The sequence below is a fragment of the Gymnogyps californianus genome, chromosome 9 (genome assembly GCF_018139145.2).
Source record: "Gymnogyps californianus isolate 813 chromosome 9, ASM1813914v2, whole genome shotgun sequence".
In the NCBI taxonomy this organism is placed as follows: Eukaryota; Metazoa; Chordata; class Aves; order Accipitriformes; family Cathartidae; genus Gymnogyps; species Gymnogyps californianus.
In genome coordinates, this window is record NC_059479.1 from 3,321,638 (window position 1) to 3,337,743 (window position 16,106).

The 16,106-nt window shown below is 38.3% G+C and overlaps 1 protein-coding gene across 3 annotated transcripts in view; it reads left to right on the top strand.

The window, feature by feature from the left end:
* Positions 1-16,064, top strand: part of ZNF711 (zinc finger protein 711) — a 47,744-nt gene extending 31,680 nt beyond the window's left edge. For 2 of the 3 annotated variants that reach the window (XM_050901823.1, XM_050901824.1), the window contains exons 5-9: positions 2,859-3,005; positions 3,607-3,744; positions 5,172-5,219; positions 5,806-5,949; positions 6,416-8,119. In XM_050901823.1, the coding sequence (XP_050757780.1) occupies positions 2,859-3,005; positions 3,607-3,744; positions 5,172-5,219; positions 5,806-5,949; positions 6,416-7,593 (1,655 nt within the window). In that variant the 3' untranslated portion in view covers positions 7,594-8,119. Of the gene's footprint in view, positions 1-2,858; positions 3,006-3,606; positions 3,745-5,171; positions 5,220-5,805; positions 5,950-6,415; positions 8,120-9,980; positions 10,070-11,180; positions 11,278-13,130; positions 13,201-13,307; positions 13,400-16,004 lie in introns of those variants that run through there. The other variant, XM_050901825.1, reaches the window with a different exon arrangement.
* The last annotated feature ends 42 nt before the right edge of the window (positions 16,065-16,106 follow it).

Here is a 16,106-nt window from a genome sequence, read left to right on the forward strand (position 1 = left end):
GCTCATTCCACTTTATCCTTTGCATTTAGGTACTGAAACTCTGCCTCACTGGAACGTATCTGGCCTGGAGCCCCAGAGCTATTCACAGGGCAAATCAGCCTGAGTCTGTTCTTCCTGGAGTGGAGAAGGGAGTTCATCTCCCATAAACCACTAGCATTGGCCTGGCTATGCTGTGAAAATCTTGAAGTTTAGACAGAGCTGTGGATTAGATGGGCAAAGTCTTCCAATTAGTAACAGTCCTGGTGCTGTTTTTCAGGTAGCTTGAAACTGCTACTTCAGGAAATTTTTGGCTGTACGTTGCCTTTATTTTTCTTCTCTGAGAAACAAGTCATCTCTTCAGCTCAAGTTAATGGCAGACAAGGATTGCTCCAGGGATGATCAGACTGCTGGCTAATAGGGCAGTTGTCTTTGGTTTTGTCTCTCTCTCAGGGTAGGTTCAGAATTAGTTAAGACTCTGTTACGAGTTTCTTGGTATCTTTTACAGGATGATACAGTGTAGGTTTTGGAGCCTATTAATCAAGTCCTTCACAAGGTTGCCAAAGTAACTTTACATACTTTGCTATCCTACTTGGAATAGACAGTATCTGATTCGTCTGAACGTTAGTATTTCTGTAAAGCCCTAGGATTTTCAGTATTTGATCCTTAATTCCTTTCAAGTATGAGAAGGAGGTTGTGAAGACCATGTGCTTCCTAAGACCATGGGGAAAGGATCTAGAGAAGCAGCATCTTAACATCCCTTATCTATTGTGACATCTATTTTCATCTGCCAGTTCCTACATGAATTGCCAGGCTCTGTTCTTGAAATAGGGTTTCTTGTTATGGGGAGAGGTTGTCAGTCTTGAGGGACAGACTGCTAACGCAGCAGCAGGAAGAATCAAAATCTCTTATGGCTGAAAACTAATTTACAGCAGGGATGTTCTCGTGAGCTACTCTCAGTGCTTCTGGTGTAGCCGTGAGGTAGTCCCAACAAATTACCCCATTCATTACTGGTGAGTACTTCCCCTTGGAAGGAGCTGATTGTGTCGGTAATGTACGTTTGCTGCTCACATTAAGCGATACAGAAACTGAGATGACAGTCTTCGCAAAGATATCCGAGATTCAAGTCTACCCATTAGCAGTAGTCTCTTGATCTTTTTGTACATGGGAATGGGGTGGAGGGCTGTTCTTAAGTGTCATTCATTTGCATTGCAGTCTAGTTACTCCGATAAATGTCCTAGCAAAGCCACTTTTGAGAAAATTATAAAAATAGGCTTGGGTGACAAAATCACTTTTGCTTTTTCATAAATGTGGAGAAGTAAAACAAGTATTAAAAATTACCAGTAGTTTTGGCATACACACATGTATACCAAATATAAACTGAGGATCAGTGACTAAAAGGAAAGTTTGTTTTTGACTGCCAGTGTGGAAGAGGTTTCCTGTGCAGGCATTCAAGCAACATCTGCCATTGTACATGATTTATATAATCACAGATTATGCACCTTGCAATGGACATTATTTCTCTTTTAATTCTTCAGAATTCCCCTACCTGATCCAAACTGTCATAATGACCAAATTTCTAAATTTCTGAAGTGTTTCTCTTCGCTTCCTTGGGATCTGTCTTGTGTTGCCTGGCTGATAGGCATACCTGCTATCTTAGTTGGCCATTTTGGCCACCATTGCCTTCAAACGCATGGGGGTCTCCGTATACTGTATTCCACAGAGACATCACCCGTCCCAGTGATTTTAATATTATCTCAGTTTTCATCTAGCTTGGGAAAACTGATATTCCACTTTTTGATTGCAGAGGGAGAGCTGCTTCTGGTTTTTTTGGAAGAAGGATGTTTTGCAAAGTCTCCTATTTACAAAACACTTACAGGGAGTGATGGATCAATGTATTTGATTGGACTCAACCGCCTAGCTGAGTATTTTCCATCAGGAGCATTCATAGTAGCAAACAAGGACTCTTGGTGTACCAGGTGTTAGCTTGTTCTGCCATAATCTGCAGCTTCTCTACTCACTGTTCAGTCCCTGAGGTGCATGGAAGACTAAGCATCAACATTTATCTGCCACCTCGCTCTGACTCAAGCATCAATATCAAGTTCCAGGTTGGAACTTGTTCTTTTGCCTCTGTTCAAGTAAGTCAGTGGGCCAAAGCTTGTTAGTCACCCAGAGCGGGACCGTGTGGGCAGTTCTTCTCACTTCCTTCTTTCCAACTGTTACTCTTCAGATTGTGTTGTCTGCAGGGATTCGGTGCAGCACCTTACATCCCTGCTAGTCCTTCTCTCTAGATAACGTTCCTGTTGTTGAAGTAATTGGCAGTAACATCTGCTCTCTCATGGTTTGGGAAGTGTGACCCCAGTATAAGTTCGTACTCAATCCCGTGTAATGAGTCTGGGACATACGCATTAGAATCTTTGTAGGAAAAATTACCTGAGAATCAGTTTTTGCAAGGTGAGTAAATAGGATGTTAGGAGAGGAAGAGGGATAAGAATTAGGTGTTCACATCTCAAGAGAGAATTTAAAGGCTGTGTTTGGGGCAAGATTAGAATTACAGTCATTGTTTTTGGTGGGCATGGGCAGGTGTACATTTCCAGTCACACCCGAGTTCACTGCTAGCATGCATAACAGGCTCTTGATCCTTCTTGGGTAGTGATTGTTCAGTCTTGAATTTATCAGGACACACTGAGAGACCTTTTTCGTTATCTGCTCCAGAGTATCAAACTTGCATGATTTTATGACAGACATGGATGTAAAAACATTTAATTGGAGTTTTATGAAATAGCTTTGTTGCAAATAAAAAAATACTTAAATCTGAAATGAATCTTAACAGTGGCTTTGTTTACATTTACTTACTGTGTTTTAACTTCTTTTTGTTAAAGGCGGGACAGAAATTGTCACAGAGAGTGACTTTCACAATGGACATTCTGTAGCTGGAGTAATTGAGCAAGGAGGTGTTGGTAGAATGCAGCGAGAAAAAATGGTTTACATGGCTGTTAAGGACTCTTCTCAGGAAGATGAAGATATTAGTAAGCATAATAAGAAACATTTTTGTTTCTCATGCTGTTTTGTACAACAAATAAACATCATTCTCCAGGACTTTTTTAATTTTTCTGAAGGATTCTTCAGCCTGAAGTAGTAGAAAACTAAGCTCATCTTCCCTAAAAATAAAAAGCAGGCTATAATTATTTTAAAGTGATGTGGATAAATGCACTTTGTGCATACTGTATGCAATCATTTCATTATTTATATTAAATTTAACATGTCCGTGGATGAAGTTAATGAGGTTAGTCAAATTTCTCATTTTTCTGTTTTCCTACTCTGAATTGCCTTGTTTAATCAGCTTTCTGGTAAAGTGGCAAATAAGTATCATCAGTTACAAGTTTGTAAGTTTGTATATTTGAATTTATGTTGGTATTTGTTTTGGATTTATATTTATTGATATGTGTTTTCTCTCTTTAAGGCATGTCTGAATAAACAATGATCCCCTAAGGGAAGGGGTGGTTCTAAATGCCAAAGGAAGAAAAGTAATTTCTAACGGGTATCAGTCAGAGTGAGAGCAAATTAAATGAAGGAAAATTTAGGATGAGCAGAATGAAATTAAAGATTTATTCTTCTCCTTTAATCCAGGCTGTGCTGAAATAGCAGATGAAGTTTATATGGAAGTTATTGTAGGTGAAGAAGAAGCTACATCACTTCCAGACACGCAGCTTGAAGACTCTGGCGTGAATAAAACTTTTGTCCCTGTTGCTTGGGCTGCTGCTTACGGTAGGAATCTGTATGCTTATTTTCTGAACATCCCTTCCATTATTTTCTCCCTAATCTAGCTTCCAGAATCTCTGTGCAAATGAGAGAATCTCTCACCTTGTCCTAGGGGTTTAGAAACAGCTCCTTCTGATCTTTTAGCAGTGTCAGTTAGTGGAGTTGATGAAATGATGTGAAAAATTATTTTGACATCATTCATGACCTTTTACACGTAAGGCCCTTAGGTTTTTTGCAGTTCAGTATCAAGAAAACAATTTCATTTTTGTATTGATGTTTTTTTCCCAATGCTGGCCTGTCAAGCAGTTACAGATTACTTTAGTAGTTGATTGTCTTGCATATAATGAATGGGTTGCTATTTGTTGAGTTTTATGAAGTAGAAAGAGAAAGCTGTTAGGAGAATTTTTATACTGTTCTTGATTCCAGCTCAGATGTACAGAGTGCGTGGGTTTTAATGGTTAAGTTGGCTGTTGAAGATACTACAAAAACAAGAATAGCCTTAAGTATTTTACATTAGCTAGGAGGAAGGGGAAAAAACTTTAAAAAGGGAATAGTAGGAATCAATTTGTAAACATGTTCCTAATAATTTAAGTTTATATACCTGTTTTAAGCCTGTTAGTCCTTCAGGATAGAAACAAAAGGAAAAAAGGTAGTTTGTTCTCTGCAGCCATGCTTCAAATAGTAGAAGTGTCTTACCAGGATATATTGCGAATTCTGAATATTCTTTTATTTCATATTCTTTTCTTGGTTTTTAGCATGTTAAATGTACACTAAGAGGGTATCAGGTCATCCATGGTTTATGTTATAATTAAGTAAGCAAGTTAGTCAGTTAAAATTCATTGGTGTAATAGTTCTGAGCACAGTAGTTGGGCTGATGAAGTGGTTTAGAACCACAGAGCCTTGGCACATAGCAGTAAACACTTTCAATCCAAAATGAGGAATATACTCTTAAGGTATTACTTCTGCGTGTTCCAGAATGTTGTAGTGCCTCATATAGATGAGTGCTGAGCGGCTGATAAGGTACAAGTCTTCTTATCTGCCTAGTTCTACTCCAGAAAGATAAAGTACTTCGATCTCAAGAGCAAATTGTGGATTTCAGATAACCTCATTTCTGGATTGGTATCTGAGGTTATATATGAGGTTAAAAGTTGGCAGAAACAAGCATATTAATTATGAAAAGCAGGAAAGACAGTCTGCATGGTAAGCATGCAAACACAGCTTTAGTGGATATTAACTATTCACAACGATGTGATTTTATTTCCTGGGGCTCATAATGACAGGCTACTGAACTGATGGTGAACTGCACATCTCAGTTTGGCTAGAGTTAAGCTGTTACTTATTATCTGTTAGTTTTCTCTCTTTATCAGACTTTCAAAGCCATCGTCTTTAAAAAGAACTTTAATTTATAATGACTAAAATACCATTTTCTGCAGGAGATGAAAGAAGGCTACCCAGAAGATACGAAGATGGTCAAGCGGCAGGTAAGAGCATGTAACTGTACTTGGTACAGCATTAGAACTAACTTACTGTCTTTGAAAATAGATACATTTACGTGTCAGTTCTCCTAATCGGTGAATGCAAAAAATTATCCATAAAGTATATATTGAAGGACTCCACAGTCTTTCTCTACTATTTTGAAATGAAAACAATTCTAGATGTGTTGTAGGCCCTCAGAGTGGGTGGGGAAGTTGGGAGGATCTGCCAGGTTTTTTAATACAGTTTTGTAGTCAGAAAAGAGATAATACAGTTGTTAAGAAGTAAAACCAAGTTAAATAAAAGGAAACAACCAGCATAATTCATAAGAAATTAATGTCTTGAGAAGTATGAGAAATCAAGGAATATATTTGAAAATTAATCAATGTTTAAACAATTATATTCTTGACTTTTGCCAGCAAAGATAGATAGTCCTTTGTATTGGCACTCTTCTTTTTTATATATGTTCATTGTAGAGGAATGGGCAGTATTTTTTTTTTTAAAAAGTAGATATGCTGCTGTGCAATTCCAGTCCTCAGTCCCAAAGAAAAAAGTTGTTTAAGGTTTTTTATGGTGTCTAATTTTTGTTTCTAGGAAATAACTTGGATACACGATTAGAAAACAAAAACGGTAATGCAACACAATACCTGCAGATTTGTGATAGCATTAGCACTAATAGAGTGCTAAAACAAAAAACCAAGAAAAGGAGGAGAGGAGAGGCCAGGCAATGGCAAACAGGTAAACATTGTACGGTTATGTGTATTGTCATGGAGTGGCACTTACTCCTGTACTATTCCTTTTTTTGTTTTTAAGCTGGTGCAGAATTAAAAAATATAAATGATGATTTGCGTATTTCCTGTGTCCTTCCCCCCTCCAAATCTGTGCATAGAAAATGTAATAGTTTTTGCTGTTCAAAGGCAGTACACGTAGGGCTGATGCAATTCATTTGAATTTTGCAAGCTATTAAAAAGTAATCACGGATATATTCACTGCACGTATGATGCTACTGATCTGTTTGAGCAGTTTCTAAAACAAAACTATATAAACTATAGGTGCTGTGGATTGGTTGTTTTTAAACTACTGAACCATTCTCTGTCTGCTGCAAGTGTAAGTGCATGAATCTGAACAGCAGTTGGCTGATTTAAAACTTCTTAATCAGTAAATTTGTTTCCTTCATAACTTGTTTTTGTTTGTTTAAAAACAGCTGTTATAATAGGTCCTGATGGACAGCCCTTAACAGTTTACCCTTGTCATATTTGTGGGAAAAAATTTAAATCCAGAGGATTCTTGAAAAGGCATATGAAGAATCATCCAGATCATATGATTAAGAAGAAATACCAGTGTACAGACTGTGACTTTACAACTAACAAAAAAGTAAGTTTCCACAATCATCTGGAAAGCCATAAACTTATAAATAAAGTTGATAAAACCCATGAGTTTACAGAATATACCAGAAGATACAGAGAAGCAAGCCCGTTGAGTTCTAATAAACTAATACTGAGGGACAAGGAGCCTAAGCTACACAAGTGCAAATATTGTGACTATGAGACTGCAGAGCAGGGACTACTCAATAGACATCTGCTTGCAGTTCATAGTAAGAACTTCCCTCATGTATGTGTGGAGTGTGGGAAAGGATTCCGTCACCCATCAGAGCTGAAAAAGCATATGAGGACCCACACTGGGGAAAAGCCATACCAGTGTCAGCACTGTGTCTTCAGGTGTGCTGATCAGTCCAATCTGAAAACTCACATCAAAACCAAACATGGGACTGATTTGCCATTTAAATGTGAGCACTGTCCCCAGGCGTTTACAGATGAAAAAGAACTGCAGCAGCACACAGAATTATTTCAAGGGCATAAGACTCATCAGTGTCCACATTGTGACCATAAGAGCACCAATTCAAGTGACCTGAAGCGACACATTATTTCAGTTCACACAAAGGATTTTCCCCACAAATGCGAGGTATGCGAAAAAGGCTTCCATCGTCCATCTGAGCTCAAAAAGCATAGTGAAACCCATAAAGGTAAAAAGATACATCAGTGTAGACACTGTGACTTTAAAACATCAGATCCTTTTGTACTTAGTGGGCATATCCTCTCAGTTCACACCAAGGACCTGCCTTTTAAATGCAAAAGATGTAAAAGAGGATTTAGGCAGCAAAATGAACTTAAGAAGCACATGAAGACCCACAGTGGAAGAAAAGTTTATCAATGCCAGTATTGTGAATATAGCACTACGGATGCGTCAGGCTTTAAACGACACGTAATATCAATACACACAAAAGACTATCCACATAGGTGTGAGTATTGCAAAAAGGGATTCCGTAGACCATCTGAAAAAAATCAGCATATAATGAGGCACCACAAAGAGGCCATAATGTAATATATGATCTCAAGAAGGAAGCAATTTAGAAACTGTGATATGCTAATTGGGGAAAAAAAAAATCTCATGAACTGTTTCTCCTGGTTTCAAAGCTTGATATTAAATCATAACTTTACATTCTTTGTATTAAAAGTCTTAAAAGTATTAGGGTTAACAGGGGATCTCATAGCCCTATGATTGTTGCTTATCAGAACCTAAAGAGCACTATAGAATGCAGAAGGATGGATGAATGTCTTAAATTTGCAGAAAGATGGATGAATGTCTTCAAATTAATAGTATTACACATTGTTAAGCTATAGAAGACAAAACAAAGATGATTGTGTTATCCATTTTGTCAGTAACAGCGTTTGTCTCCAACATGAAAACAGTTCAGATGTATGGTGGGGTTATTTACAAATTGTTTGCAAAGGCAACCGAGTCTAACTTCTTGTGCAGTTTTGAAAGGAGAGTATTAGTCAGTCACTTGATCATAACGTTTTTAAATCGTGCCTGGAAATTAAATTCCAGAATTGGTCAAATTTGGGGGGGGTGTCCCTTTTTTTTTTTTTTAACATTTCATTGGGAAACTTTTTCGTTTCCTTTATTAGTTTAGGTCCAACAAGTAATTTTTTAATGGTTTTCAAAGCTGCTAACCTATTTTATTGCAGGATATGATGTTTAAAATATAGCATTATGTTATGATCTCAAAGGTGGTGTTCTGGTGCTAGGGTTAAAGATGTGTATGTATATAATTTCCCTTTTTTATCTGAAACTACAGTTGAATGTTGTTCAGTATGGCACATATAACAAAATTAACTTTGACTTTCTTTTTTTAAGGATAAAATGGATGCAGCTCATAGTGTTGTGACTCAACACTCATTTTTTTTCTCGCTACTTTAAAATCTCTAAAAAGAGTATTAAAAACAAAGTTGAAAAATGTAGGGGTTTTTTAATTAAAATTCAAAGTACTTAGAAGTTCTTTAGGGCAGTGTTCTTAACAGGTATGACTATTATTGTCATACCTCCTAATATGAAATTTTCAACATAGACATAAAATTGCACCTTTTAATCAATTCTTTAAAAAAAATCTATACCATACTATAAACATGCATTTTCAATCTGTAAGAAAGTATATATGCAGTATTTAACCAGAAAAATATGCTGCCACTAGAGTTTGGAGGTGGATCTTCAGTTTACAGTGTATACATTTAAAATATGCATCCCTTTAAACAATGCTTTGTGTTAGCATGCTGCAAATCAAATGGCGCTTAATATAACAAGCTGGTCTAGGGCTATTTAATGAAAAACCTGTTCATAAATGTTATGCATATAATGTGTATTTTTTACTTTTTTAGTTGCTTCACGTTTGCACACAGCTGTTCACATGATAAATTGTAACTTCATGCTATATTGTGGCTTTGTGTTTCAGATAATGTTCATATTTTGTTTTTGCACCAGATGAGAATCAGTTCCTTGAGAATAAATTTTTTTTATATTTCTAAACTTCAGAAAGTTAAATTTGGGAAATCTCTTAGAAAAATACGTGTTTTATGTGGCTGTAAAAAATGATGTACACGCTGTAAAATAAGATTGTCACTGTTATGTGGGATTATTATTTCTAAATGTGTTACTCATCGTAACGGGCATACAATAAAACGCATCTCTTGCACTCCAAATTTTTTGGAGTTTGCTTTTCATTTATGGTGTTTAGGAAAGTCTCATTCTGTGTAAATTTGCCTAATATTTTTAATTACATTATTCACTAATTAGTATGTAATAACATTTCAAGTAAACAGGTTACTTGAGGTATATTTATCAGACTATTGAGGGGAGAGTATTGGGGTTTTATTTGACTAACCCTTTAAAGTTACAGGTGATGTGTTTGTGCTTATTTCTAAAATAATTACCAAATGTGATACTGACATTGCTTTGAAATTTTTTCCTTTAAGTAAAGAGAACATAAAACTTCTCACATATTTTGGGAAAAGCCAGGTAGGTTTTGTCTTTTTATCTGTGTCATAAGAACAGCTTGCAGAATGAAATAGTAAAAATATTGCTATCTTAATTTCCCTCTCTTTTTAGAATATTTGAATTATGACATCAGTGATAGATTAAAAACTTTAAGAAGAGAGTGCGATATTAAATGAATTCTTCATCAAGGATTTCCAACGGGCTTTTAGCCAGTGAACTCGTAGGTTTTATACTAAAAAACAGAAGTGATGCAGACATGAACCTATGCATCTGGGTTTTGTTTATACTACTTTTTTTTGTATGCCCAGCAATCAAAGGAGGAGGCCGTAGCATTCAAAAAAATCTTTAAGAGATTAAAGTTGTGGTTTTTTGACAATTTTAATGCTTTATTCCTGAACGTTATATTGAATACATAGACTGAAGGAGTTTCTTCATAGCAGACTGAAGATGATCATTCTGACTCTGTGACAAAGCACACATCCGTGCTGGCTCATTTTTCCACCTTACGGATGGACGGAATAATCAGGTACTTGAGTGTTCTAAACATTTTCTGTAGCCAACTTTGTAGAAAGACTTAGTCCCACATTGCCTAAGAGTCCGTGGCAGTTCATGGGGTGCAGAACAGGACGTGGGGGCTAGAACTGACAGAAATGAAACTGCTGGAGAGCCAGCATTTTAGACAGCAGTATGAAATCTGGACATAATGCTTTTAAGCATTGCATTCAGATCATGTTTTGATACCTTTTATTATTCATACTTGGTTATTTACTGGTGAACTATATTAACGTTCACATTTTACAATGTATGTTTGAGGATAACAGTAGTGTTTCTTCCAAGGAGTGCAGGGAAAGGCTTTGACCTTTACGTATCTGATAGTTTAAAATTACATGTGTGGGTTAATTCTTTCTGTGATGAACAGTTGCTTAGTGTAAGATTGTTGTTTAGTTCAGAGTCGATGAGTAGTATCTGCTGTTCTTAAGAGCGTGGTGCACTGTGGGGCATCAGTTTTGTTACCTGGATTTTCTGTTGCATCTAGTTTTTTCTTGCCCTAAAACTACATACCGTGAAGAGCACAAAAGTTTTTTTTTTTAACGTATCTAATGATAGCAGAAAGTATATGGTGGATGCTGGATAAAAGTTTTAATTCATTTACAGCTTCATTATATTATAGAATGATTAAGTCCTGTAACTTTGTATTACAGAAGTTGAAATGGGTGCTGAGGTTTAACAGTCTGTAAGTCCACCTGATCAGATTTCTTTTTAATTGGGGGGGGGAGGGGGAAGTCATACCTTTTGGAACATGAAACTCTGTGAGGAACGTGTTTTTCAGGATGTGAGGGAGGGAATAGTGGTTGGAAAAACTGTAGATGGTTATTATCAGCTAAGGTACAAATACAGGAAAGTGTGTAGGACTTGAAGCAAGTGCAGACTAGTACAATCTTCTGTGTGTGAGCCCTGCTTTTTGTGACGGCTGGGTGGAGAAACTGAGTTGTTAAACTTAGCAGGATGGTTACAGGCAGCCTTGTCCGACGTGAAAGCTCCAGATGAGTTACCACTTTTCTTTGGTTGGCTTATTGCAGTAGCAGTTTGAACGTTTCTTTCTTTATATTAATTGTTTGTCTCTTCTTCTTTGGCAGCGTATGGACAATGAAACCTAGCTAAGAAGAAAGACTGTGGAAAGAAGGTCTGTCAAAGAGAGGAAAAGCCTTGAGACTTAACCCACGCAATGTTAAGGTTAATGGTTTACTACCCATATGTTGTTAAATTTCAAACAGTTTAAAAAAGATAAGCTTGTCAGACTTTTTGCTTGAGCAGTGGTTTTAAAATTCAGTAGCTTATGCTACCGCTGGGAGAGGGTGGGCTTCTACTTGGCCCTTTGCTGGTTCTGTCCAGTGCTGCTTAGACGTTTATGACTGAGGCTGGGCTTACGTATTGTTCTGTCGTTTGAAATTCCCACCAGTGCTTCTGCTCCTTCTAGAATTGACGTCTTTCTGTATAGCTGTGGATATCGAAGCTTCTTGTAACTCTGTCCAAGCTGGATGGTGAATAGGCAAAGGAGGGGGTTGAAGATGTTAGGAGGGCTCTGGTGGCTTAAAAAAAAAAGGCAATATTGTGATGGATGGAAGGAGGAAGGGATCAACAAGAAAAGGCCTGTGCACTGTGTTGCAGGTGTGACATTGGGGCTGTGGAGGAAGTTGGAGTTAGGAAAGGGAAATAAAGGAATGTGCCTGCTAGACAAAGAGAAACCTGAGAGGAAGTGGTATTACATGCAGTGCTCTTACTTTGTGTGTGGTGTTTGAGTAATTTAAGATCTTTTTATATCTATCTTGTGTATGTATTCATCAAACAGAAGATAAGACTCAGGTAGAACCTTTTGGTTTTTTGCTCTTTTTTTTTTTTTTTTTTCTTTTTCCTACAACCGTGTTTCGCCGATAACTGAAATTCTGTATTAAAGCAAGCGGTTGGTTGGTATTCTTGACATAAGATTTTACTAGGAAGTGGTGTTCTAAATCTTCTGAAATGTAAGAATAAAATTTCACCTGAATCCTCAGCAGTTGGATGCACAGTTCCTAGATTCTTTTCAGTGCACTTTCCCAGTAAATATTTAAGAGAAGTTGTGATGGCTGTTGTATTGTTACCATGGAGGTGTCGTGATTCTAAAAATGCTTCATTCAAACCACAGTAAAATTTGGATCTCAGTACTTCCACAGATCCCTGCTCTGTATAGTCTGTGCTTCTCCCCTGCCTGGCTCCCTCCCCTGAGCTGGCAGCAAGCCGCCTTCTGTTACCCAAACTGACGCAGCCTTTAGGACGGGATGAAGTGCTCTACAGGCAGGCCCTGCTTATTCGTTTTCCAAGCAGATGAGTTCCTAAGTGGTGGTAGGAAGCAAGTGAGAGACTGCCACCTGTAAGCCTTGCAAGTGGTTTGACTTAAATGTCGAATTGAATGATAAAAGGCGGTGGTATCGTATGTTATTACTTGTCCTGAAAACTCTGAATGATGTCTCCCATCATGTTTGTGAAGTTGCATGATCTCCATTCTTTAAAAGTACTCTTAAGTAGACATGATCGTCTTTCATGCATACATGCTTTCCTTAGTGAAGTTTATGTATGTCGTGTCTTTTGCCACATTTTCCGTAAGGGCTTCGAGCTGTTCTGTTGAAAACAGTCCTTGCTTGTCAGATTGTTCCAAATCTGGCCCTGCCGCAACGCTCACTAATGGGGTGAATTACCTTTCCCAGCATTCCTGATAGGATGCCACTCCACGATACCGGGAGTAGGAAAGGTGACGTCTGCTGTAAAGCTGTTCACCGCCTGGGAGCACAACATTGAGGAAGTTCAGCTGTTGTTGACCGTGTTTGGATTTCTCCTCTGCCTGCTCCTGCGGTGCTGTATGTGATGTACAAACCCATCATGGTTGCTTGAGCAAGCAGCGAGTTTCACAGACCTGGGGAAGGGTTGCTCTAAAATGTCAGATTTGTTTACTGCAGTTTCTTATTTGAATGACAGACCGAGAACTCCTAAAAGCCAGGAGCAGCTAAAAGTGATTCGTGTCTTGGTCATCATCTGTGTTTTTCTTTCTTCAGGTTTCAAATGCCCACAATTAAAAGTAATGAAATTGAGAGAGAACACCAGCAGAGTACTCTCAAGGTAAAGGTAAGTTACCTTGACGTAGTATTCAAAGTCTGTGTTGACTCTTCAGACAGAATGCTAGAGGTGTCGTAACTTTTGAACCAGGGCGCTATTTGGCTTTTATTTTACAGCTGAGGCAGAGGAACTGTTCCATACTGCATACTGAGTTGTGTGGAAAAGTCAGTAATAGAAACCAGAAGACAGTTTTCTCTTGCTCTTCAGGGTAAGAACCAGCTCTGCATGCTACCAAATCTGTTCAGGCAGTGAGGGTTTATTTAGCAACACTATTGATAAAGACAGTCTAATAGGGCGGTATGTGTATTGTTGTAAATACATGAAGTAAATGCTGTCTTTGATTTTTCTAATTTGGTCCTGAAAAAATTCAGGACCTACCTGAAATTGAGGTGAAGAATTACCTCAAGTATACTGTTTATAATAGGGTGATAACTAGCATTTACAGAGACGAGAAAAATGTGTTTCTGTAAACTCCAGCAGAAGTAATGTTAGGCAAATCCATTTAAGCGCAACAGAAACGAGGCAATAGCTGAGACTGCAGCAAATAACATGTACTTTTATCATAAAAAATACTAAATTTGCTTTTTAAATAAACCTGGTTTGAAAACAAAACCAGGCCGAGATGGCCATTATGCTTCATCTACTGGCCGAATTCAGCTTTTTGACAAGTATCTATTGCTTCGTGTCACCTGTGAGTACGGTGTGTTGTTACGACCATCAGCTCTGTAGCATTTACAGTGTACGGACAAGCCTTAGAGAAGCTGATCCTTGCTACACAGCACAGGATTGACGTCTGTCCTGGTTAGCAAACTGGGCTCTGTTTAAATAGTATGCATGTCACCCGTCTCTTCAAGCATTGGGAACAATCACGGTGTTTTCAAATTTATCGCAATGCCAGCTGTATATGCAAAAGAGTTCATTTGCCTAATCACGGCCTTTGCCATGAAATGACGACACCACACCCAGCAGCTCTGCCTGTATTCAGAGCCTGCATGTTTCTGTCCTTTAAGGGTGTTGACTGCTTGCGTTACGCTACCACACGGTCTTAAGTCATACAGAGTTAAAGAAGCATTGGTTAGTGTTACTGGATGGCGTGGTTTGTAAATACACTGTGTGACCCTTGCAGTGGCTGAAGTGAGTGCGCAGTAAGTGTGTCCATTAATAACTCATGTTTCTGCTGTTGGTAGCTTCTTCCGAGCTGTTTGTGTAATGCTTCCGACTGGTCATGGCAAAGGCCACAGTAAGTCCGTCAGTCAGCAAGTTATTATTTTGTGTCTCCTTCCATCGGGGTAGCTGCAGTTCGGCACAGGTGACTGTGATGGCATTAAACAAATGTGGTGGTCTTCCTCTTTGATTTCTTTTTCTTGTTCAGGTCACCAACGGTGACAAGTCATTAGATGACAGTGTAACTAACATTATTTATTGGGACAGAGTGACACTGTTGTGTGGCATTAGTATGTTAAATGTCTAACTGCTATACAGGAGGGAGGGGGTTATTTTAGAATCTAATAATTACTGATTTCAGAGGGGTAAGGCACTCCTCATTCAAACACGAGGATAATTAAAACCTCTTTCTGTAGAGCGAGGCTAAAATGATTGTTGCTTGATGGTGCAGACTCTTACCTGGCTTCTGAAACTGCAGGCCCGTCTTAGGCTGGAGATGCTCAGAGAGCAGTGCAACGAGCAGGTTGTACACTTGGCTCTCTCTCCCCGTTACGAAGAGCATGAGGTCGTGTTTGACATCCCAGCATTAACTAGCTGAGTGGAGGACTGGCATCAGTAGCAAGAAAAGGGACCTAACACCATTCCTTTACTTGTAAAGATTCATTTAGAGTTGTCTAAAAAAATTCATTCAAGTTGTCTAAAAAAAATGGCAGTATCACACCACCTGAAACAACCCCCCTCCAGCCTATCCCATAGACACGAGATGTTTCCAGTACAGATAGCCATGATTCAGAAAGTTACACTTAGGTTTATTTCATAGTTACACATAGCCTACAGCATTCTTCCACCATTAAACATTGTCTATGATATATATTATTTGTGAATAGAAATGCATGTGTGCAGAAATAAAGCAAAGCAAGAACCCCGTGATAAAGAGCGAGCACCTTTTGATTGCATAGTTTAAAATTTCTGCTATGATTCTCTGCACTGCGTTGCTTAGACAACTACTTACTAATACCAGATCATTTTGAGAGAATTTCTGTGGTCCTGCGAGGAGCAAAGATTGTAAATAGAAGGTTGGTCTGATAATGAGATTTAGTCTATGAGCTATTTTCATGCTAAGTTTTTCTATATAAAAATTACCAAGTTCTTGAAATTTTCAAGCACAGCAAAGTAAATACTTATGGCTGGTCTGGGGGCTTGTAAAGGTTCAGCTGAAAATACATCAACTCTGAGGTCAGTAACATTCTTTACAATTAGCATTTGCCCACTCATTTCACTGAACCAGATAACTCTGGTATTTGTTAATTCAGGAGCTAAGTTTGAGGAGTTACATATCTGGAGTAAGTTCAGGAATTTTCCTTTGTGTTTTAGCTTCCCATACACAGGCAGAGGTAAGCGTTTTGCAGTGAGGTCTTTTTAAAGTTCCCCATGAAGGTTGTTTCTGGGGTTTTCTTCATCTTCAGTAGGCAGCAGCAGATAAAACTGCACGCTGTGAATGTGTATTGAACCAGCCATTCAGTATGCGTGGGACTGACTGACGTGCATTTGTGTCACTCTCACTCCTCAGTGTGAGCAGATAGGACAGAAAAAGAGAGCTAATAGTACAAAGACGAAAAGGTTTCAGACGTCTTCCTTTTGTCTCTTAGACTGCTTGAGGACTGGCTGAAGAACAGAAGTTAGTCATGTCAAGAAAAACTGAAGTCCACAAAAGCATGGCATACCGCTCTCTCCTGAGCTAAAAGTAAGTG